Source organism: Orbicella faveolata, unplaced genomic scaffold, assembly GCF_042242905.1.
Source record: "Orbicella faveolata isolate gen_17 unplaced genomic scaffold, um_ofav_v1 contig_12, whole genome shotgun sequence".
Classification (NCBI taxonomy): domain Eukaryota; kingdom Metazoa; phylum Cnidaria; class Anthozoa; order Scleractinia; family Merulinidae; genus Orbicella; species Orbicella faveolata.
The window spans coordinates 32,667,761-32,691,966 of record NW_028301539.1 but is presented as its reverse complement, the minus strand read 5'-3'; the positions used below and the strand labels follow the sequence as shown (position 1 = coordinate 32,691,966).

The window sequence follows — 24,206 nt, the reverse complement described above, 5'->3', positions numbered from 1 at the left end:
GCGGCAGAGCTGACGTTAAACTCTACCAAACACAGCCATCCAAAAACTCACGGTCTAGAGGGTGAAAATCAGTACTTTCAATTCCGGAGACAAATAACTGATATTTACTATTTTTTCTATTTTGCAGTGCAGCCTCGAATATTCGAATACTTGAATTCGTCTATTGTTGAAACTGCAAGAGACTTAACTCCACCCTTTTAGCAAATTTCGAGCAATGTATGAAGGTTTTCAGAGATTTCCTCTCTGAAAACTGTTAAAGTCCTTTCTTCTTCTTCTTCTTCTTCTTCTTCTTCTTCTTCTTCTTCTTCTTCTTCTTCTTCTTCTTCTTCTTCTTCTTCTCAGTTCTAAAAGAACTAAAAGAACTAAAAGAACTAAAAGCACAAACGAGACATTTACTCTCACTTTTCCTCACTAGAGAAAATAACAATGGTAGACTCGACTTCTTGGATTGGACTCAACTTTCGGAAAGTTTGGTAGCCTAATGAAGATAGGCGAATAGAAAAAAACGCAAGTAAACTCCGCGGAATTTTTTTTTTTTTTTTTCACTCTCGGTTCTTTTCTCTTCAACCAACGGGGAGATTGTCTCTACTGTGCTACACGGGTACAGGCACCGGGCGGAACGGTGCTTATAAACGCTCTTCGCGGTCACGCTTGCTTTACATGTTATTCGTGACCTTGACTCGTAACAAGGCGTAGTTAGACAATACTACTAACGAGGAGGTGTCACTAACTTAGTACGTGCCACTCAGAGCTAGCGTAGATTTCGCTCGCATTTAGGCGGAAATATAACGGCAACACAAAGTGGGACAAGCATTTTCTTGGCTGTGTCTAACCCTTTGGTGGCATTTTAACTCAAGTGGCTCGACTAAGTCGCCGTTGTCACGTCTTACAAGCAGGGTCACGGTTATAGAAAATTCCAGAAACCACCCCACCCTCCACTCCCCCGTGCATTGTGCAAAGCGAAGTTAGTCAAGGGAGACGAGGCGTAACGTACGCGCGTACTATTAACGTCGCATTGTACGTGCCTTACTGTGGGTAAAACACCCTTAAATTTGAGGCGTGTGTAATTTTGCGATTGAATTGTCGGCTCTTGTTTAAACCACCTTACGCCAACTAACGCTTATGTCGATCAGAATGTGTATCTCGGGGTAACTCAGAAAACAAAACAAAACAAAACTGGTTCCGTGGGCCGGCTTACAGTTCATTTGGTTAAAAATAAGATAGATTGGGTTATCTCTCGGGAGTTGTTATTTTACATAAGAGCAACATATCCTGTCTTCACTTCAAGATTAGAAACGGTAGAAAAGGACCATGTTACTCACATTGTAATTGCTTCGAGTCATCGACTGTAAAGCCTAGATTGATATAGCGGCTATTTGTTGAGACAGAACTTTTACATAAAACGACGCTTTGAATTAAATCTAAAAACGTTGTCTGTTGTTTATGTTTTTGTGACATGTTTTCCGTTAAGAATACTTTACGACAATTATTGATGCCAAGAGGAGTGTCTTCATCAAAAACAAACCAAAGGAGCTTAACGGAGTGTGCGTGCCAATATTCAGTGAGTTAATCCCACAGGAAAATATTATAAATCTCTTCAGTTGTTTCAAACCGAAATTTCTGAACAACAAGGAAAGTCAAGGAATCTAACACATCACGAACAAACACTGAATGGATAGGTAAAGGAAAGGCTTGTATTACAGCACGTTGTCAAAACTCGCGCATAATTTAAAATTCTCCCTACGGACTGTCATATACTTCTTTTAATGTTGGTTCGGAAAATTTGAAAGTACATCAACAAGCAAAATTTTTTCTTTACCATTATGCTCTCTTGAAATTTATGTCGATTCAGAGAACCTAGATTTTGATCAGGCTTTTATGCGTAGTGTAGTTTTTACTTTACTCTGTGCTTGTCTATCGCGCTTCGCGTTCTGACGCGCTAAACATTCAGTTCCGTATGGTGTGTTTTTACTCACGCGACTAGCAGCAATGCAAATATATTGTAACAAAAGAAAGTTCAGTTTTACATAAGAAAAGAATTCAACTCCCACAGGAGTGATTTGGGACACCAATATGACGCCGTTCACCGACATGGCTACTTTGAAGTCATGTGAAAACACTCTATATACTTTACATGATTTTACTGCAGTGTGACAGACTCGTACACATTGCTATTTACGTGTCTTTTTTTGTGGCGGGGCGGGGGGGGAATTGGAAACTACAGTGAATTAAGGCCCGCAGGGTGTTATGAGTACGAGTCTGGTACGGCGATGTCCCAAAGCTACATACAGACTACAGTTCTTCTGTTACCTGGAAAAAAAAACAACCCGGAAAACCTACTTAATAAGTTTCTTAACTCCGTTTCGTTCAGACATTTTACGTATTCAAGTTCTAAAGAGAAGTTGAGCTACACCCGAAAGTGAAGTTCTTTCTTCTTCCTGAATCTGCTCAGAACCCAGTCGTGTTTGTGGGATCATGCTTCAGCTGTATAGGATTAGTTACATGCAACACTATCACCAATTGAATTTGTCTGTATGCCTCAGTGTTTCTTTTCAGTTGAAGAAGACTTGACTCCGTATGAGGGATTCTGACCCAGTGACCTAGAAAACAGAGAAACTGGTCAATAAAAACAAAATAAGCACCATTCAAGATTATGCGGTAATATTACTTGAATTTCCTCTTCTAAGTGAAGTATCTTCTTCAATAACATCACGTCTATCTCAAAGGCATAAATGTTTTGTACTGTTTCTCTAACTGCTGCGTTTCACTTGCGCACGTAAAGTGAGACACTTCTCACTCTTCTCTTCCGGTTTTGAAACTAATTATTATGATTTACGTCATAGCAATAGATTAACAATGAAACAAAACAAAATCCATGCTGATAATTGCAAAGACAGATGCATCGTTTAAACGCAATTACGCTCAATGTTTGTTTTGGTTATTTATAACTTTTACCAGCCAACCATAAGGTCGGCTTTGATGAAGTCACCGAGCACGCGAGAAGTCTGTAAGTCGAAAAATAGCCAACTCGACATGACATCACTCAAGTGTCCCTTTTTGGGGTAACAGGCAAAACTTACAATGTACTCCCTTGCTTTAATGTTTGTGAGCAGAAATGACTCTAGAGACGAGTAGAAATGTGAACAGAATTGAGAACAGAAGTTCGAAGCAGAATTGGTCGGCTTTATGAGAAATCATAAATCCTCACTATATTATGAATTCAACACCAAAGATCCGCCTAGATCATCCTTATGATCGAACTTGAAAGACATACCACATATACATACTAGAAAACTAGTGTGTATTAATCATAACAATTACAATTTCCTCAAATGTGATTGGTGCATAAACTGCTGTATTTTGCTCGAATTAATCTGCAAAGCTGTAATCGGACAGTGTAATCGGACAGTTGGCTGTAATCGGACAGTTACATGGGCCAATCATTTTAAGTCCTCTCCACTAAATCCACCAATCACAACATTGATTACAATCACTATCGTAACCAATTCAAGAGACTGACTTCGTAAAATTGTTTAGGTTTAGTCTCTGGTGACTGGTTTGAAAGAAACTTAACAGCCATTTTGCAAGCCATTCTCCATATTTTTAATTATGATATTTAAAAATGACTATTAAACGCTCTTTTTCAAATGAATTTTTGCTTTTGTGGGAAATTGTAATTGTTATGATTAATTGGTAACAGGACATCGTGTCGTCCAATTCAGTCTGTAATCACACTCGTGATTAACAAATCGGACTCCCGCTTCGCAGTCGTCCGATTTTGTTAATCACTCGTGTGATTACAGACCAAATTGGATTCCACTCAGTCCTATTACCATTATTAATCAACATGTTCAAAAGATTATCATTGTTTATCTGAATATACAACGTACGAAAATCACTATTTCCTCTGGCCTCTGGCCTTCCTCTGATATTCACCTGTAATTCAGTTTCTGTGAAAAGTCTTTGTTTTTACACGACACAGTTCAAGACTAGATCTCTAAACAAGGTTTTCATTGTATGTTAAGTTAATCCTTATAGTGAATCGGTTTTAGTCCTATTTTTATATTGAGTATGTTTACAAAGCCGGAAACACGCAAACAGCTTAATACGCAACCATAAGAGCTTGTTAACCTAAAAGAACTTACGCCACAAACTCATCACGCCAGTGAAGAGTATTCATTGTTTTGGAAATTCAATAAAGCATTTCCATTTAAGACCGAAAAAAAACGGGGTACAGGCAATATATATGCGAAGTTAAAACAATAAAATTGAACTTAGGAAAAAATCATCTCCAGAAATAGGAAACAAGATTTCCATAGAGCACTCAGATCATGACGTCATAAAAGTGAATTTCGTGAAATGATAAGGTTTGATCAGTTGCTCGAAACTACCATAATGAAAAGCAGGTGGAGTATGAACATTAAAAGTTGTCACTTCTTTGATTTGAACTCGTTTATTTTAAGTATTTAATCAATACTCAGTAATCGGTGGCAATGGGTAGTAGCTATCATGGCCTCTTGGTAGTAGTATTAATTTCAACTCGATGAACCAGATGTAGTCGTGTACATGGAAAGTGAAATTAAAATTCTTAAATGTTTACAATAATGGCTAATAAAATGAAAGCTCTATGATCGATGCGTACAACAATAAAAGTTATTTTCCTGAAACTTCAAAAGAAGCTGTTATCAATCAAATGGTCGTATATTGTCTTCTTAAAACAATCTGTATTGGAAGCGGGCTCCTGTTTTTACGTGATGAGCGTTCCTCTGTGCTTTGATGCTTTTCTTTTTAAAAAAAATTTTAGGCCTGACATCATAGCACTAATAAATGGCTGTGAGTCATAGTGGTTTTCTGGTCTGCTAAATTTCTGAAATTATTCTTCCCCTTTAGCAACCACAGCACGAAATTACGCTTCAGAGATAAATAGCTTTGCTTTTGCGTAGGCCGTAAGAGCAATCCTTTGCTTCTCGATCGCGTCATGTCATGAAGCATCTTAGCAACCTAACAAAAATATTGCCTGGTCATGATTTGACAAGTTTCCGTTTGTAGATTTGTCTTGTCGTTTGCCCCATCAAATGAATCTCTCAATATTCTCTAGAACTGGCCAAGGTAGCAAATTTGCCGTTCAAGGTTATTTTATATATAAGGTCCCTGGCACAAACATGGCATATTATATATCATGGTAAAGCTCTTTTAGGTTCATATAAATCTGGTAGAAATATTTGCGTGTATTTTTTGTCACGTTTCTAACCGCAACGATAACTCAAAAACATCTCGCAGCAGGAAATGGGAGAAGGACGATACACCTACGTCACAATAACCCACCTCTGGCAATTCGCCATACTTCCTGATAAACTCGTGGCTAGCTGGTTTTGCATCAAACCATCTCATATCTATCAGTGGCAAAGAACAAAAAAATGCTAATTCTTTTCTATTTGACTCTTTGATATAATGCACTATACATCCGTTAGACAGCAAGCAACAACAGAATTTTTTTTGTTAACTTTATTCAGTAGTCAACCCCGTTCTCAGGGATTTTACCTTATTAGAAACTAAAGCGCCTCCCGAACCCCCCCCCCCCCCCCCACCCCATTTTTAAGGGAAAAATCCTGGGAGCTATTTTTTTCGTAGTTTCACTCATGTTATTTACATCAAAAAGTTATAGACTGAATTACACTCTTTTATATCTTTTCAGCGTGCTGTGTACTGGGTGCAGTCAACCTTTCGCCCCACCTATTCCCGCTGAAAACTTTGTGGCACACTTAACCGCGCTAAACCTTTACAAAACGCGTTTCCTTGACCTCTCCTCTCCTCGAATGCAACGATTTTCACCCGGTTTAGACGCGTTTAGCGTGATCAAGTTAACTTAACATGGGCCTTAGGTCGAACCAACAACTCTCACTAGAAGACTAATGACACACTCGATCGGAGCAGAACTTTTCAAAAGGCCCTTTTTTTACGTTCACTTTCGAACTCGATGATTTGCGAGCAGAAATGACAATGGTCATTCTTTTAAAACGCACTTCCAGTCCACCTGGGTGTCTGTAGCTAGTAACAGGCAAAACCGAGGGACTTGTCTCATTCATTTTCTTTCGTTTTTGTTATTTATAGTTGTCAAAAACACCCTAAACACCTAGGAAGGGAATTGTACCGTGGACATTGCCCCAGTCAGAGTTTGTTCTGGTTACGGCACTGGCACAAACATTTTTTCACTAGGGACACTACTAATCTAACGCAGAATTACCTTTTAACCCAATTCCGGAGAAATTCATAAAAAAATTATTATCAAAGTTTCTTAATCACCATTGAACTTTCCTTGCTACACTTTCTTCTTGTCAAGCACTTTACCGGGATGCCAGGCACTCCACCCACCAAACTGACTTTCTAGTTGCCTAGCAACAGCGATTGACAGCCTGTCGTTGTTTTTTCCGGCTACAATCTGTATTCCCAGCGGAAGTCCATTCTTGTCGAGACCCAGAGGGCACTGCGTGACGGGCAGATGTAGAACGTTGAAAATAGAGGTGTAGCTGAAATTGAGCGGCGCCAGAGATGGCCTGTGGTGTGTTAATGCTGTGCTAGGATGCGAGGGATAAAGCAAGATTCCATCATCACTCAGAAGAGTTTGAATTTGCTCTCGTAGTTGGATGCCCATCTGCACAAAATTCGAGGAGACATCCGGGAGGCAATTGGGCAACGGAGCACGTAAATATTCAATCCCTGCGACTGCCAGTGTGGCGTGATGATACTTAGAGGAGCCAAGAAAATACTTAAAAATCTCGATAAACGGGTTTATAGCCACTGCCTCAGACTCACCGCTCAGAGCCTGCGTTGTCAGTCGATTGTTCTCAGCGGAGAGAACCATGGCGGACCAGATAAGAGGCGAATAGCGAAACAAGTTCATGTAAGCGTCTTGAACTGTCGCATCAAAACGCTCCCGTAAGAAGGTGCAAACTTGTTCCAGGCTATTCAACAGCTCGGGGTCTACGGGTGAAGTAAGAAAAGGGTACTCTAAGTCCAATGTATAAACTTTGAGAGATGATAGGTCCACTTCTTCGTCTAAATGAAGCTCGTACGCTCGCGGGCCTGCCATAGCCTTCAACATTGGAACCAAATCGTCAGCATACCTGCACAGTGGTCCCATGACAAGGAACTCGTCAAAGGCCTGGCTGGTACCTTGAGGAAAGTGTCCCTGATTAGGCACTATACACGGACTGGGCTTGTGACCAAATATTCCGTTGAAAAAAGCTGGCATACGAATGCTTCCACCTGTAAGAGAGTAAAACAAGTAACGTTTTGTGAAAAATGTCGTATGTAAAGCAAGTCTTCATTTTTGGCTCAGCAAGAAAGCTCTAAAATAGTTTAGACCTAGAGTCCATTGTTGCGGCTGAAAGAGTTTGCAAGTGCAAGCGGTAAAAAAAATCTCATTAGTATACGCAAAGATTTTACGTTAGTTCCAGTCTGGCAGGTTACACAGAGATAAATAGTTGTTTTTCTAGTACACAAGTCACATGAAACATAAAGATAGTTTCATTATTCACTATGATTTTTCGAGAAACACATGAACATTTGTGAGACGTTTTCGATAGTGCAGTGCGTGTGAACAGCTAAGCATGCACCATCAAATGAAGGCGAAATATATTTTTGAAGGTAGTTTCTTCTTAGCTCCCACAAACAAATGAAAGCATAAACAGATAAGAAACGTAAATCAGATGGCCTTTGGAATTAACACGAGGTATTCTTTCCTTCTTACAATTGTGACCACTGAAATAACGCGGTAGTTTGATGGCAAATTTTGCGGGAGTCTTAGCTAGAATGTATCGTAGAGTATAAATTATAAATAAGGCGTTGGAAAGAAAATTTTCGCGCAGTATATTTAATCAGGTTCTTGACTAATTTACGTCTCATTATTTCATTGAAAAGATCGAATCATTCAGCGATGGAAAATGTATTAGAACTCGCGCAATGTTGTATAAAATTGGAGGAACATCTTAGTTTTTGCAACTTAATAAATTTTTAAACGTTCTGAGGCCTTTGAGGGTGTGACCGCAACTTCTGTAAGGACTTATACTGGGAATACTAATTAATTCGTAAACTTCTAAAGGAAAAAAAAGTTTCTATAAAACTGTGTTAATTGAATTTCTTCGATAGCCTCGATAACCAATTTCGATATACTAAAATTCAACTTGATAGTGAGTCCTAGAGGACACAAACAAAAGAAATGAATAAACATGGTCATTCAATTTCCTTTGTTTGTGTCTTCTAAGCCTCACTGCCAAGCTGAATTTTAATACATCGAAAACGGTCCATTAAGTAAAGATAAGCATTTGACGGGAAAATGTTGAATTTGTAGTTGAACTTCATACAGTGAAAACGTGAAATATTTGCAATTCCATTATATCCTATTTCTGCAATAGAAAATAAATTAAAAGTAAAAGCGATGACGCAAATGTCTGAGTATATAAGACTGAACATACAAAGTGTTCTATGTTCCACGCGATTATTAACACTTCGGCTTAACTGCCGTACCCTGCAACTTGATTTTAAATCAATACTTCTCCCACAATGACGAACATCCAAGTGATGTGAAGATTCTTCAAGCAAACTTCGTTGCAAATGTTATGCGTGGAGGCCTCACTGCATCATGTAGCTAAATAAGACAATTTGGTGGAATCGTCAAGGTCAAAGTCGAAGCCTCCGTTCTTTCCGCTATACGTGTAATTTTCACGAACATCTTATTAAGGGGTGTGTTAATAGGCGTGTGCTATGGACATAAACGTTAAATCCCAGGTAAAGTATAGGAAATGTTGACGTCCTGAATTCTTTTAGATCTCCAAGAACCGGTTTTTGCTAATTTTATGCTGCAGCAGTAGTTTGGATTTATTGGGAAAGCGAGAGTTCCATCACGAAGAACTATGCGTATAGCGTAATATAATTTATGTGACTATAGTACGTGGAGCAATACGTGGGAGCGCTGACAAAATTGATCATTTCGTATAAACCGTTCTGGCTAGTTGGTGCTTGTTGGTGAAAATTACGCAAAAATGTCTCTCACGAAGAATTTTGTTTATTGAAGGTAGGAAGAAGACCAAAAGCTAGTCATCTTTCGTTTTCGTCCATAGATAATCGAGTGGATCTGATAATTCTGATGATTAATTAGAGGCTTACGCCGAAAATCATCAAAATAAGATTCGCGATATTAATCTGTGAACTCACCTACATCAGACCCAACACCACAAACCGAGCCAGCAGCCGAGATTATCGCTCCTTCGCCTCCAGAACTTCCACCGGCTATCTTGGACGTGTCATGCGGATTATTCGTTCGTCCGTACACGTTGTTCGCCGTTTCCCACCACATGCACAACTCACTACAGTTCGTGACTGCAATCGGAATCGCGCCGGCTCGCCGAAGATTTTCAACTACACCAGCGTCTTTGGAAGCAATCGTGTCTTTCCGATCCACGAGCCCAGCTGAGTGAGCGAATCCCTTACATGCGAGCGATTCTTTCACGGTTATGGGAACACCAAGCAAAGGTTTATTCAGTAATATGGCTTTTTCTTCATTCGAATCCGCGTCGCACGAATCGAGGATTTCATCAATGTGCCTAGCCTCTTCCAGGGCTTCTACGAATCGATCGCCGACCACGGCGTTCAGCAAAGGGTTGACTTCATGGATCCGGTCGATAAAAGCTTGAATTATTTCTTGACATGTCAGCTTGCGCTGTTTTACAAACTGCACAATAGCACACGCCGATAATTTCAAAACAGGATTCGACGGCTCGCGAACAGCAACACCGTGTTTTCCGTAAATCAATTCTAATGCCCGGAGATGAATATCCCACAAAATTCCAACAGATTCTAGCGCCTTGAAAGCCAAGGAAGAAAGTGACAGAAATATCTTTATCAAACCCATGAGTGCTCGTGTAAGTTTGTCTAGGCGACGCACTGAAATGTTCCGCGTTGTGAAAGTTTCCTTTGTTTCCCTGAAACTGAACGTGAATACATGAATACACTTAGCATATTTGATTAGGTATTGCGATTACGTAGTCCTAATGTAGACTGGAGTGAGATTTTATCTAGGTATTTGGCATACAAATTTCTATAACTTGATTCAAATCAAAGTTTGAAATATTTTCTAATTGAGGCTGTTTTTGTTTCTTTTTTTCGTTTCCCTTCTAGTATTTTCAATAAAGCAACGCTTCCAGGAGTACTTTAAAGAACACTGGAATTTAGTTGTAGATGTCATCTATTCCAATACCTCAAGCAAGTGAATCACACGAACCAAGCCAGTCTCTAATCGCGTCCCTGATGTCCTCCATACATGCCCTTCGTTTGGCCTTCGCGGTGCGCAAAGAAATTTGAGATTTAGTACTGATACCTCGCGATCTCTGTTTTCCCGTTCGCTGCTGAAGAAATACAACCTCCTCTCTACAAACTAGATGTAAACGCACGATCAGGCTATTCCATCCCGGGATTCCATCCTTCGACATAGGAGCAACAGAAGTTCCAGGCGAGAAGCGCAAAAAGGTCAAAAATCAGCTCAATGAAAGTATGGAAACTGCGCCTGAGAAAAAGACGAAGGAGAAAACTTCTCATTTTGGCTCAATTGCTCAATGTATCTTACTATCCAGCTAAATTTAGCAGACGTAAAGTAGGGGTGAAACGAGTTCAAATGTCACGTTATAACCCATCAAATGCTCTTTCTCGTGCGCTGTTTTAAAACGCATCACGTGATGGGGCTAAAACTGGGTAATATTAAATATTCCCCAAACTTCAAAATTTGTGCATTACGTTCCTACGTTCAGGCCTCGTCCACACTACGCCGGAGAAATTTAAAAACGCAGATTTATCTCTACGGTTAGACCTAACCGGTCACGAAAGCGGAGCTTTTTGACTGAAAACGCTCTTCAGACCGGAGGAATTTGAAAATGCCGGCTTTGCGGCTTAGTGTGGACGGGAAACATTTTGAAACGATGACCTAATGATAATCGTGCGATTTTCCTGCCAGAGGTTTCCTCAAACACAAATGTGATTGTTGCGTTTTCAAATTTCTCCGGCCTAGTGTGGACGGAAAACATTTGATGTGTTTTCAGAGTGAAAATGCCGTTTTCAAATTTCTTCAAACACAAATGTGATTGTTGCGTTTTCAAATTTCTCCGGCCTAGTGTGGACGGAAAACATTTGATGTGTTTTCAGAGTGAAAATGCCGTTTTCAAATTTCTTCAAACACAAATGTGATTGTTGCGTTTTCAAATTTCTCCGGCCTAGTGTGGACGGAAAACACTTGATGTGTTTTCAGAGTGAAAATGTCGTTCTCAAATTTCTCCGGCGTAGTGAGTGGACAGGGCCTCAGTTCTCATCCCAACAAAATTGTTGAATTGGACAATTCACGCCCTGACCACAAGGCGAGGATCTGGGTCGATAATAAACCCAGCAACAAACAGCATCAACCAATTAAAAAGCGAGGGGAGAGACGTTTGGTTACTACCTAACTAAATAAAGTATGTATTCATGTACGATTGCTCTCTAGACATGTCTAGAAAAGCAGTCCGAGAGAATGGACGAGTTATTTTCTGAAGCTTAAGGTAGTCACCCGCGAGGTGGTTGAACACAGAAACCCTCACATTAAATTAGAGGACGAATATAAGGAGATTGGTGACAATTTTGAATTTGCAGTCATCCGATGCAAGGTCTGGAACCGAGAACATCAGATGCCTCGTGAATTTCCGCATTCAAGGTACCGTAAGTGATACGAGAAACTCAGAAATCAGGACGATCTACATCAGTGGGACTTCAAATAAGGTACTTTAATGTGTCGCCGTTACCTGCACTAACAAGCCTGTTCGGTCTCTCTAACATAATACCGACAGCTTCAAATAAAAAGCAAGTATGACTGTTAAGAATTATACAAGTTACTTGCCGCAGAATTAACTCTGCAAATAAATTTAATTTTGTCTATTGTACTCTCTTTATTCTATTTTTACTTATCTATTTTTTGGCAGTCCCAATGTTTAACGATGACTTTTTACCCCGGAAGAGTGAGTGATATGTATTGTAACAAAATAAAGCTTAAGCCGGTCAAAAACACGAGGAAACAGAATTACAAAAATAAACTTGAAATACTGACGGGCAAATAGGTTAACGTTACTGATCATATTTCACTCTTCCTCAAAAATAAAAAGTCAATTAGCGGTACTGCATTATCAAGACACTTTCACAAGGTAACAACCCTTACTTGGCGGGCTCAAACATGAAATGAGAGCGGTAAAATGTGTCTGCTAAACACCGTAAATCCTTCTTTGATTGGACAAGAAAGTTAGTTATACCTCCCAACTCGAATACGTTTTCCGATTGTAGAAAGTGTCACGTGTCATGGGTCAAAACTCGCTAGCAACTGTCACGTGATAAGGTAGTGCACCTTAAAACCTCGACAAGTTTGTGTGCCAACCGGCGTCAAGCAAATCATTTTTAGCAGTCTTTTTTATCTTTGAGTTGGTAGGTATAACAAAACACTTGATGAATGGCCCCCACGGGAGAAACAAATCACTGTTTCCCCTTGGGTCAGTCATTAAGTGCTTAATGACTCTTCTTTGAATCAGTTTGGACCTTGGATTTGCACGTGATCAGCTCGCACGCTTTGAGACTGCGGCAAATCGCTTCTACCGTAAACTACTCTCTTCCAGTTGTTGAGGTATAACTAAACACCTAATTCCCGGAGACCTTCAGAGTCTTATGTCTTTTTGTCTTAACCCGTTAAGGTGCTTGGTGGGCTTAATAATAATAAACTGATATGAAAATGATTAAATGTACTTACAAACTCACACACACATACACACAAAAAAATTTGGAACGCCTTACAATAGGGAAGAGCAACCAGTGAAAGGACAAGACACCTTCTCACCCTAAGAGTGATTTGCTGAAGGTTCTCGCCCGTGTGAAAATTAATTAAAAGTCCACCCTGTATGTGATACAGTGCTGGTTGACAAAATAAGGGATTGCTCTTCTGTTATAAACAACTGTTTGAGCAGTTTTCCAACGTGTTCTGAGCTTTACTCTTGGTTCAAAGAAGCCATCCATCACGTTTTAACCAATCAGAACGAAGACGTTGAACACGCAGCCAATCAAATTCAACATCAAATGCATTCGTCAACTACCTCACGTGACCTTTTCCCGCGCTTTTAATAACTCGTGATTGGTGCATTACCGTTATAATTATTGGCTTTAAGGTTAGCAGTCAACAGAAAACCACTCTAAATATCAACTCATACATATAAATGATACATCCTATATTACAGAGTGTAACTTTTTCAAGGAGACCTCGCCGATTTCAAGTCACTGAATAGCGTTGTGAAACAATTTGTTAACCTCGCCAACAAAATCAAGACTCGTAAGAAAACCTAGCAAATGATGCATATTACCCAAGCTTAAAACCTTTTTTCAGAAAACCTTGCTAGCAGCCTGTAACGAGTTGCCAATGTGATTCTCCAATCAAGAACCTGCAGGAAAACTAGTGGGAAGTTTGAACGTTGTCATGGCGACCCCCTGAGAGATGGCTGTGGTAGGAATGAAGAGGGCACATCGGCAATTATCACGTGATGTTTGAGACCCACACAAAAGAATGACAATAATAAGTCAGGGCTATTCTAAAACACAGGTTTGCTAACTTAAAAGATAATTGTTTCCTCCGAACATATTATTAATAATAATACTTTTTTCTTGATGGTTGAAATAAAAATATTCACTTACCGCTACTTTCTCTAGGCCAAAATATTTCATTTAAAATGTTAGGAAATAAAGAGATGAACTTTAATTTTCAACTAACCGACTAATTCTAAAAAGTCACCACGTCAAAGACTTAAACTGTTGAGCTCTACAATAAATATACCCAAGGAGAACACCAGGGCTGAGCCTGAGAGTCCAAAACCCTGCATAACTTCTTTATGACTTTATCTCTATCACTTTTAACATAATTATGCAACTATCACGTCATATACTTCATGATTGCTCTCAAAGCATACAGAAGTTCCGCCTGGACACGAGATTCCAGTAGCAGAAGGTTGATATGAACCTGTGGAGGGAAGATAATGATATTGTGTTAAATGAAACCCTTAAGTCATCAAAACTATAATTAATGCAGCTGCAGAACATCAATCATAAGTCCTGGGCATGTATTTGTTCAAAAGACTTAGTGTTCAAAACACTAAGTTCACTAAGTTCTACATTTGGATGAACACCTGCAGATATAAAATTTTAGTTTTATACAATTTACTTAATTATTTATTTTTTAGGTTTGTACAAGAATAAGAATTGAATGATAATATGTAGCGATACGAGCCAGGAAGTAAGTTCTAAAAATATAATATGAACATTTCAAGACACCAACTATACTCTAGTGACATGAAATTTCAAACAAGCTCTTCAATAGAGAGGAACTTATGATTACAACAAATCAGAACCTTTTTTAACAGCTTTAAAATCTAAATTTCATGGGGGGTGGGATCTTGGAGGGACAGGCTTCCCTTCAGGGGGTTTAATATCAAAATTTTACAGCAAACTATCTGAACATACCTTTTCTGAATGAGTGAGTTCTGGCATAAATCCCAGGTAGTCATCTATTGACACTTTTTCAGGAAAACAGGCAACCTAACAATATGTGCGACTAATTAACATCCAATATATCATAGTGAGGGCTCTCAAACCAAGAAAACAACTTCCTTCTGAGCATTTCTTTAAATAATTATCCAATAAAATACTCTTTGCATATATTTGCCATTTCCACATCCCCATAACACACCTTGTTTGCCCCCCAAAATTTTGCATAAGCATTGTCTTCAGTTTCTCTTGGGACAACTGTAATACCCAGGGGAAATGGGAAACAAAGGTTACACAGAACAAGGTGTGTTATGGGGGATGTGGAAATGGCAAATGGAGGATTAGTGTTTTAACAGTTCACAAGAGGAGACCTCATTAGCAAATTATCAACGAAGTGCAGAAAAAAGTCCAGTGTTCAAGGCCTGAATGTCCTCATTGCAACAAGTTTTACAGACAGATCTTCTGTGAGTTGTAAAAGTACTTTTTGGGAAATGAGCAACATGTCTGTATGGTAAACAACCAAATGAGTGATTTGAACATAATTCAGCTGCTTTATTGTTCTTGTCTTTAAGAGCCTTTTCCCTTCAGTGTGAGTATTATAATTTCCACAATTCATCCATTCTTCATTGTTGTCAGGTTAAACTTCAATTCCTTGTGCATCAATATGCATCACATCACACATCACACATTCTAACTCTGTTTGCTCTATCTTAAACCCTCAAACTGTGTAATTAGCTTCTATAGTTCCATGTTGAATTGCGTGTTCATCAGCATCATTGTTGAGTGGAATTTTTTAATGCGAGATCACCAGCTTTCTGTGTAGCAAAACCATGGTTGCATTTTTAACTGCCCTGAATGCCTCTCATTTACAAACGACATTACTTATAAGAATGGATTCTTCAACACTGTTGCAGGGTTTGCCACACTGAATTAATGAATGGCTGTCAAGACATAACATACTCACCACTTTAATGTATTTTTTATACGACCTCTCCATCAGCTTGTTTACCTAATATAAAATGAATCACTTAATTTAAGTGTCAGACAGTGAGGGTATTTAGCACTACAGTGTAATTGGGAACACTTTAAATTGAGAAACAATAATTTTTGTAAATAGAACTTAAAACTTGTTAAAGTGCCACCAAAATGTAATTTTGATGTCTTTTTTGCCCAATTTATACTTTCAAATGTGCTTACGATCATGGTAAACTTTATTTTTGTCAAAACGTAATGGAAAGTGCTCTTTTTACATGCAGTTGCCAAAAACCAATATTTTGGAACAAAACAGTGTCTTCGCCCTAGAACTGAGTTTAAGGATCCTGTAACGTCACTGGTTGTATACCTACAGGAAGTGAAGTAGATTATCTCTTGTTTTCACTTGATTTACTCATGGCTACTCTTCACATCATCAAGAACTACCAGTTTTTTGCCTCGTGAGAAAGACAGGAAATATACATAATAGAAATGGGAGGAGGCCAAAGAGTTTAGAATAACCAAAATGAATGGCACAGATTAGAACAGTTTAATTTGGATCCACTGAACAGAACCCATCTACAGCTGTAGTAGCAGGGAGGATTTGAACCCAGCACCTCTGGATTACAAAGATACTGTAGTGTCAAAACCACTAGACCATGTCACCACCATAAAAAGAATGTCAAAAACATTTATTAAAGTATTACTACAATAAATTAATTATTTGTACTGCAAATAATTATCATAGGCATCAATTAACCTCACAGAGCAGTAACACACACACACAGAGCTACATACACCATAAATAGCTCTCTGCATTCAATTGTGATCAAATAGGCAAACAAAAACTCTTCTTTCCGCACCTGAGATTATACTGCTCTCTAGCTAGCTGAGGCTTCAGGCTTAAGCAATACATGTGTGTTTTGGAGCAACTCTCAAGGTCTTTCTTTCATAAGTCAAACATAACATACCTCTGTGTATAGGTAGTCATCATGATATATACCAAAAACCAGATGAATATAGTTCCAAGTTGCTCTACGGAAAGTTGAAGTGTCCACATTTTCTACTTTACCCAGTCTGAGAAAAATGAAAAATGTTTCCACAGTATTACTAATTTCAAGGAGAATTAATGATATATTGCTCAAACAAGTAGAAATCAAGGGCTGTAAGTTGTATTATTTAGTAAAAATACATAGTTTTTAGAAGAGGGAAGAAGGCCATTATAATTATTAACTACTTCCCCTCCTTTTCCACCCCCCCCCCCCCCCTACAGTCTGTCATCACCTTTTCCAAAACAAAGCCAAACTACCTGCAATGAATTTGAGGTGGCCGCCTTATGGAGGTAAAGACAACAGCAAGCCTCATCGGGATGGTGAGGGTTTTCAAGGTTGCTTTCAAATTCAGTTGTCTGAATTCAGTTGTCTGAGGGCAAGGACAAAGAGATCAAAATACAGTAGAAAAAACAACAAGTTATTCTTACGTGTTGTATGTTAGGTTAAATGTGCAGCTAAATTTGTCATCCAGCATCTGACCCATGTCAGGATAGAGTCTGTTAATAAGGGAGAAGCCATGTTCCTCCCAGGAATAATCCTGGACTCTGAAGGTTGATATGTCCATTTGTGGATTTCTGCTGGCAAAGTCACTGTAACCAAATGATGTATCCATCAGGTATCGTGCAATTCCTGGCTGTGGAGTGTCACAGGCGCTGGACACTTTGTCCTTGCCTGTTGAAACTAGACGAAGAAAAGAAGATAAATGTCAAGTACATCAAACACCCTTAACAACGTAATCTCCCTACTAGTTCACTGCATTTCTGTCTACCTGAGAGTTTTCAACCAATCACAGCATGATTGTAAAAGAATGACTCTGTGTTTGTTCGTGAAAGCACCAATGAATCACGTTCTAGCAGTGCAATTGTCAGCCGTTGGAACAGACAACTTACATTACAAGCTAAATGCAAAAAAATTTTGCTGACTTCATCAGCAAACATGACAAACAATCAACAACTTCACGATCCAGCTACACAATCATAATTTGAAACAACTAAGTTTCAACTAGACCAAAAAGTTCCATCCAGTGACAAAAACAGCTTCAAACCCAGCAACAAATAGCTCTGAAACTTTGGATGTGACGTCAAAGATGATTTTAAATCAACAGGTAGAGCGACCCAGTGTGGACAAAACAACCATACAAAGTCTAGTGACTATTGTAATCAAAACTGTGTGTTCCAGTGGCTAACATTCACATTCACTGCACTAATAGTCCTCTAGTAGCATAGCCAATTAAAATGCAGGATTTGCATTAGTCCACTAGTCGGGTGATAATAATAATTATTATGATTATTATTATTACACAGCATTAATGATCAGACATACTGATCAGACAGTTATGTGTCTTTGTTCTGACCATTTGCAGTTCCAGAAAACATAGCTGTTGGAGACTTCTAGTAAGGAGGTATGAGCAATAATGACAACATCTGCGGTACAAAACGAAAATTAAATGCCTTATTGTACAAAATATTGTTGCAAGATGTCTCAGTGTTCCTTTCAAAGTTGGATCAATTTCCTTCCCTTACCTTCTCCACTCTCTACTTTTTCAAATTGTTGAAAGAGTTCTTCCTGTGTGGTCTCCATGAGGGCATCTTGCTCTGCCTCAACCTCTTTCATTTTTTCCATAAGCTCAGTCATGCAAGATCGATTATTCACACCATTAAGAGAAAGGTTATTTCTTTCAAAGCTGCCCTGTTTGCTCTCTTGAAGTGACGGAGGTTTATAGGTGTGACCTCCATCACGGTCTATTTCTGGTGTAATACCACAGCCATATACAAAGCTGCACAGACTATGGGTGTGAACCAGAATAACAATGGCTTGGACAAGTTCTGACAGTGACCAATTGTCTTCTCCCTTAAGAAGTGTCTGAGTGTATAACAAAGAGCAGAGACATTTTTAAAGACTTAACCAAAATTCACAATTAGCCAATCAGAAGTCGTGTCTATCCTGATATCCTGCGATACCAAGTCACTGACCTGATATGGCTAGGATATCATGGTTGCTTGGGTGCGGTAGATAACTAACAGTACCTTCTCTGGTACACTTTGGTGGCATAAAAGGCTTGTTTGGTCTTGCCATGGTTCATATTTTGGCAAGACATAGTCAAACTTACCTGTTATCCAACCAAAAAGTATGAATAAGGTATGACAAGGTATAAATAGTAGACCAGTGTTCCAGATAAGTGGGCGTCTTGGGTCAAAAACCCTACAAGGTCAGCTACATGACCTAACAAATTAATAGAAAATTTATAATAATTTGGTGGGAGCAATGAGAATTGACCCATTCAAATTTCTTGTTGACAGGCAACCTTGAAAACTTATCTGGAACCCTAGTAGATTATAGTTCCTTTACGGTGTCAATATTTTTTTTATCACACTTCATAGTCTTAAATGAGTTAACTTGTACAGAGAAAGCCAAACCTAATTACAATAGTTATATTAAAGTGTATTTCTTGCACTTTGAACTGAAATGGTTCCTTACCTCGATATGACCTGGACTGAGAAGCCATGGCTGATGTGCCAAAATTTTGTTGATTACGGAAAGTGCTCTCAATTTAGCTGGGATGTAATCAAGTCCTTGAAGCCAAGTTTTGTTTCCTTGATGTTTCAGAAACTCAATCTCATACAACTGAACCTAAAAACATACAGTTGGTGATATAAATTACAAATCACTCATGCCATTGCCATTGTCATTCCTGTTGCAGCTCAGGTACAATGCACATGTCATGTCTCCATTTCTTTTAAATTTAGCATAAACATGTTTTGGGTAAGGACTATAATAATTATTGTTTCCCAGGTGTTTTATTTTTCCCGAGTGGTTAGATAAAAATAAAATCACTGTAGTACTGCGTGAGCCATTGGAAACTTCACAAAGTTAGGGAGAAGTTTAAAGACCTAGAACAAATTGCATTCAATATCACTGACAGCACATTGGTTTAAGACATACCAAATAACAGCAGCGATGTCTGCTTGCACCCTATAAAATAAACACAAAAAATACCATATTCAACAATAACTCACTTGGGCCAGAATTAACAGTTTCCATTGCAATTCTAGAAAATATAATAAGTGGAGACTTGATCCAGCCAAGTCCAGTTACTTCCCACAATAAGTATGACCGCTAACCTGCACAATAACACTGTAACAATCTTTTCTCACCATGTCAATAATGTGTGCTGTTAACCCATTGACTCCTAGAGCTTTTTGCCAAAAATGCATTTTTTGGACATTTGGAGATTTTCTGCCTCGATATGATCCAGATTAGCTCCAGTCTACTCAAAAATGCAATCGCAACATGACAGTATGCCTTTCTTTCCACTAGCATTGCATTTTACGACATTTTCACTCAGGCATGCACAGATATCAAAATTTTGAGATAGATTTTGGACGAGAAAGTGACCTACGTCTTTAGGCTTTTTGGTTTTCGCCTTTCCTATCTCTCCTTTTCTTATATTTTTGCTGCAGTGATTGACCTTCTACTGGGCTTGCTTCCAGTTCAAAAGTTTCTGAGAAAGCATCAACAAGACAGGCAATTTTTACCATAGAGTAGCTACGTGTAGTCGCAGCAAATTTTGCTCTGAGTTTTCACTCAAATATCTGAGCATTTTCGTGTAAATTTCAGGCTCAATTGAGCCAATCACTCTGATCTGGGTATCATTGGAAAGATCTTTTCCTCATGCAGAACTTGAGCATAGATGATGCCAATTTTGGTCAAAGGCGATAACATCGGAAGTGGAACAAAGGTCAAAGTTCGTCAAGGCCAGTTGAGGCTAGGGCAGGTGTCAATGGGTTAACAAAAAAATACCAGTTATAAGGCTAAAACATTTCAAATACTAAAAAGGAAAAACGAAACATTTTCAATTGAAAAGCAAGTCATCACAGGGTTAAAGGACCTGACCCTGACACTAGCAGCCTTAAATCCTCAAGCTGACCTGCTTTTTACTTAAAAATATGGTTCTTTTTTATCCTTTTAGGCATTTTACATAGTTTCATAACCTTGTAAAATTTTTTTTTTTTTGTTTCTCTCACCATGATAGCAATGTAGCATCTCCAGTCAAATGGTAAAGGTCCTTCTCCTTTAAACATGAAGTACTCAGTCTTCAAAAAACATTCCAGGTACTGGGGGTGAAATGCAATAAGGGATGTGACATTTGTAACACGTCCACTTAACAGAAAAGACTCCACAAGCAAGCCAAGCACCTGTTCATCATCAGTGTCTAACGGTGGAACCTGTAAAATACAAAACATTTCACATCAGTCTATAGCATCTATACATACCATTTTCAGATGCAACTCGATGTCAGTCAATCATATCTCATTTCTTGCTCATTCATATGGTACAACATAAAACATTTTAACAGGAACTACAAGGAAGTTGCACACTTCAGGTATCTTGGTCAGCATGTTAGCTTCTTTTACTTCAATCAGAGAATGGACATTTACCTCTAGGCATTATCTGTTTCAAAAAGTGAACAGCTTTCTGGAACAAGGTTCAATCATGACTGTGAACTTAAGGTTACCGAAAACCTCAAGCTCTGGGTGTCTTGCGTCCAAGTAATGTAGCTTGTCAGGTTTAAACTGTAGATACCTAAACCCTTATATCAAATGATAATTAAAGCATATCAAGCTGGCTGTCAAAAAAATTCAAAAATCAAACTACATGTATGTTAAACATACTTGGAGAAACATAGTAAAAGATGGTTTGAAAGCCAGCTCTATAAGCTTTAATTTGATACAAGGGTTTAGTTATGTACAGTTTTAACCACACACATTTCACTGCATGTAGCTGAGACTCCTCTAAAGGTATAGGGCAACCTTAATGGAACACATCACTGCACACATTTAAGCCAGGAGTACCAATTTACTTTGCGATCAACCTAAGAGTGGTTTTTACTGTGACACGAGGAAAAGTGTGAGCATAAGACCAAGAGCCCTTATTTTCAAATAAAAAATATGCAACAGCAATCAGCAAGAGCATAAACACAAATGCAAACTTGTATATGTAAGAATAAATTTGCTTTGTTTTCCTTTTGCCTTAAATGTTGAAGCTGGTATTTCTTTTTTCTGGTGAACACCAGGTAAGAGAAACAAGTCCAATTGTTTGTTTTCAATTTCTTATGCTTGTACAAGTGGTTGCATCACTAATGTTTTCACAAGAAATGCCCCTCTGCTAATTGCATTTTGTTTCCCAGGAGTGAAAACCAGGCTAAACTTTCCAGTTTAAAGCACATTAATGGTTGTTACTAAGCCAGGAGGAGAGCATTTACATGTATTTAAAATATCCTTCTCTTGCTTAGCAAAACATATTCAGTACACAGAAACCATAAATGATTGGAGATCCACCGAAATTTCCACAACATCTGCTGTTAGTATAAATGCAGAACGTAGTGAAAGACTTTGACACAACTTCCATCTTGCAAATTATGTTCAACAAACATAAGGTGACAGCAAGAGCTACATGTAAATGAGCACAATTTTTTTCGATGCTAAGGGATTTTAGCAGCTTGCTACTCTGCACAGGATTTCACAGACATATTTCACTATCGCACACTATGTGTCACAGGCTCTAAAAGGGAACGTAAACGTACCTAAAAACAAAGGCATGATCAGAAGATAAGAATCGAATCCACGGTCCGAAAGCTTGCATTCACGTAAATAACACAATTTACATGTTGTGATGAGTATTTTAATTTTAATTGTTGATGACATTGGAAATGAAGTTCTGCCCAAGCAAGTGAGATTTCAACTACGACAGATCAAAATTACAGTTTATAGCTTTCTGAAGATTGCAATGGGTATGCTTGTAAGAAAAACAAATATGCACCACCATGACTTAACACGTTGCGAAAGGAAATACTCTTACAATATTTTGTTACAATAAATGGAACTGTAATAGAAATGTATTCACTATCTGGTGATATTCTTGCGGACGGTTACGTGCTCCGGAAAATAAGCTTAAAATTATCTCGCAAACGAAGGCCTTGAACAGTAAAACAGTCGATCACAAAAGCACAATTGCAACAGAATAGCTACAACGAGCTAAAACACTAACAACTGGAGTGAAAAAAAGAATAATTGAAGTGACTCATAACCTTACTCCCAGTGCAATACTTAATCTCACAAACGCCATAATTTTTTCAGCGGGAAAAAGCTACAAGCTTAGCAAATGTTTTGAAGCGTATCATATTGATAATATTGCATCAGCTATTTAAAAAAAACTTAGACTGAGGCCTTACGATGAAACTAGTTAACCTAGTGCAGCCTGAATACCGGTTTCTTCACAAAACCGACTACCACAGACCTTACATGTACATAAAGAAGTGAAGTACCTCTTTTGATGGTATAAATATCGTGGGTCCCTTGTATACCCTACGCGGAACTTTTATTCCTTTTTCCTGAAACAAAAGAGAGTCTACCTTTTAGTATAAACACAAATTGCAAGATCCCCCATCCATGTTTCATACCATACCTTCACTGCCACGAGCAAGTCTGAGCAACTTTCTCTGATATCCGAGAACGGACTCCTGAATGATAGTCGCAAAATGCAAGGTAAAATGTCTGAAAGAAAGTTCTCAACACGATTTTCTACATTTTCTTGACGTCTGTTTGTCCACGCTTTCAGAGTTTTTCCCAGGGATTCAAGAAATTGATGTCTTGAATTAACGTCCCTTGTCTGCAGGCCACACAAGTCTCTGAGCGAATCTATCTCACTAGATATGTCTTCTTCATCGTTCATGGTTCCAGGATAACCCTCAGCCCAAAACAGCCAAGAAAATCCTTTAAGAAATTACCAACATATCTACTACAGCTCGCGTTGAAGCAGTATTCTGACGGCCATGATGTGACACTTGTTCCGAAACTCATCCAAAACAGCCAATGAAAATGCTTACCGGTTTTGACGTCAGTGACACACCTCCAAAAATACCAAATATGGCTTGAAAGGTGAGTTATTTTCATAAATCAGTAGGAAATACGTCACTCCATTTTTAGTCCGATCGGCTAAATTGTGCGAATTTTCACGACCGACCTGACATAAGATTAAGAAAGATATCGTTTCCAAGATAACATGTATTTCGAATTTTTGAGGCATTCGTAAGTGGAAGAGTTTACTTTGGGGTTCCCATTTAAAACCAAAAATCTCAGATATTAATCAACAACAACTGTGGCTTTCTATTTTTTTCTTTTTTCTACCTCTGGGATAAATAATGAATCACACAATAACACTTTCTATTCATATTTAAACTGCAAATAAGTAATCAATCAAGTTTGTTTTAATCTTTGAATTTTTGACAGATAGATGTCATTGTAGAGATGAATTGAAGGCATCCAGGCCATCTGAATTTTTTAATTCTTTCCGACTGTCAGTTTTTCTTACACGAGCATTGACCATCTTTTGACATTAGTGACTTTGTAATGCATGCAGAACGATCTCTTTTCCAAGATTGCTAGAAACATTTCAATTAATGATTAATAAGTCGGAAGGCAAAGAAATTACAAAGTCACGAAATTTTTGTAGCTACCCCGATGAAGGAACAAAAAATTCCACACCCTGGAATTTTAATACTGGAGAAAATCAGTTAAACCGGAACTCGGGTTT

The 24,206-nt window shown here is 38.5% G+C and overlaps 2 protein-coding genes and 2 long non-coding RNA genes across 4 annotated transcripts; 1 reads left to right on the top strand and 3 right to left on the bottom strand.

Annotated features, from left to right (window-relative positions):
• Positions 1 to 550: 550 nt before the first annotated feature.
• Positions 551 to 3,240, bottom strand: LOC149117587 (uncharacterized). Its single transcript, XR_016205699.1, has 2 exons — positions 2,669 to 3,240; positions 551 to 2,600 (listed from the first exon to the last, which is right to left on the bottom strand). It is a non-coding gene; the product is annotated as an uncharacterized LOC149117587 (long non-coding RNA).
• Positions 3,241 to 5,642: 2,402 nt separating this feature from the next.
• On the bottom strand, positions 5,643 to 10,354 carry LOC110064660 (fatty-acid amide hydrolase 2-A-like). Its single transcript, XM_020771739.2, has 3 exons — positions 10,256 to 10,354; positions 9,214 to 9,986; positions 5,643 to 7,266 (listed from the first exon to the last, which is right to left on the bottom strand). Exons 2-3 carry the CDS (start codon positions 9,908 to 9,910, stop codon positions 6,320 to 6,322), a joined length of 1,644 nt encoding a protein of 547 aa, XP_020627398.1. The 5' UTR covers positions 9,911 to 9,986; positions 10,256 to 10,354; the 3' UTR covers positions 5,643 to 6,319.
• Positions 8,794 to 11,960, top strand: LOC149117586 (uncharacterized). Its single transcript, XR_016205700.1, has 2 exons — positions 8,794 to 9,073; positions 10,177 to 11,960. It is a non-coding gene; the product is annotated as an uncharacterized LOC149117586 (long non-coding RNA).
• Positions 11,784 to 23,459, bottom strand: LOC110064627 (sestrin-1-like). Its single transcript, XM_020771700.2, has 11 exons — positions 23,079 to 23,459; positions 22,939 to 23,004; positions 20,639 to 20,839; positions 19,557 to 19,586; positions 19,092 to 19,244; positions 18,137 to 18,476; positions 17,042 to 17,294; positions 16,533 to 16,638; positions 15,554 to 15,598; positions 14,566 to 14,640; positions 11,784 to 14,065 (listed from the first exon to the last, which is right to left on the bottom strand). The coding sequence occupies exons 1-11, from the start codon at positions 23,343 to 23,345 to the stop codon at positions 13,979 to 13,981; spliced, it is 1,623 nt and encodes a 540-aa protein (XP_020627359.2). The 5' UTR covers positions 23,346 to 23,459; the 3' UTR covers positions 11,784 to 13,978.
• Between the last annotated feature and the right edge of the window lie 747 nt (positions 23,460 to 24,206).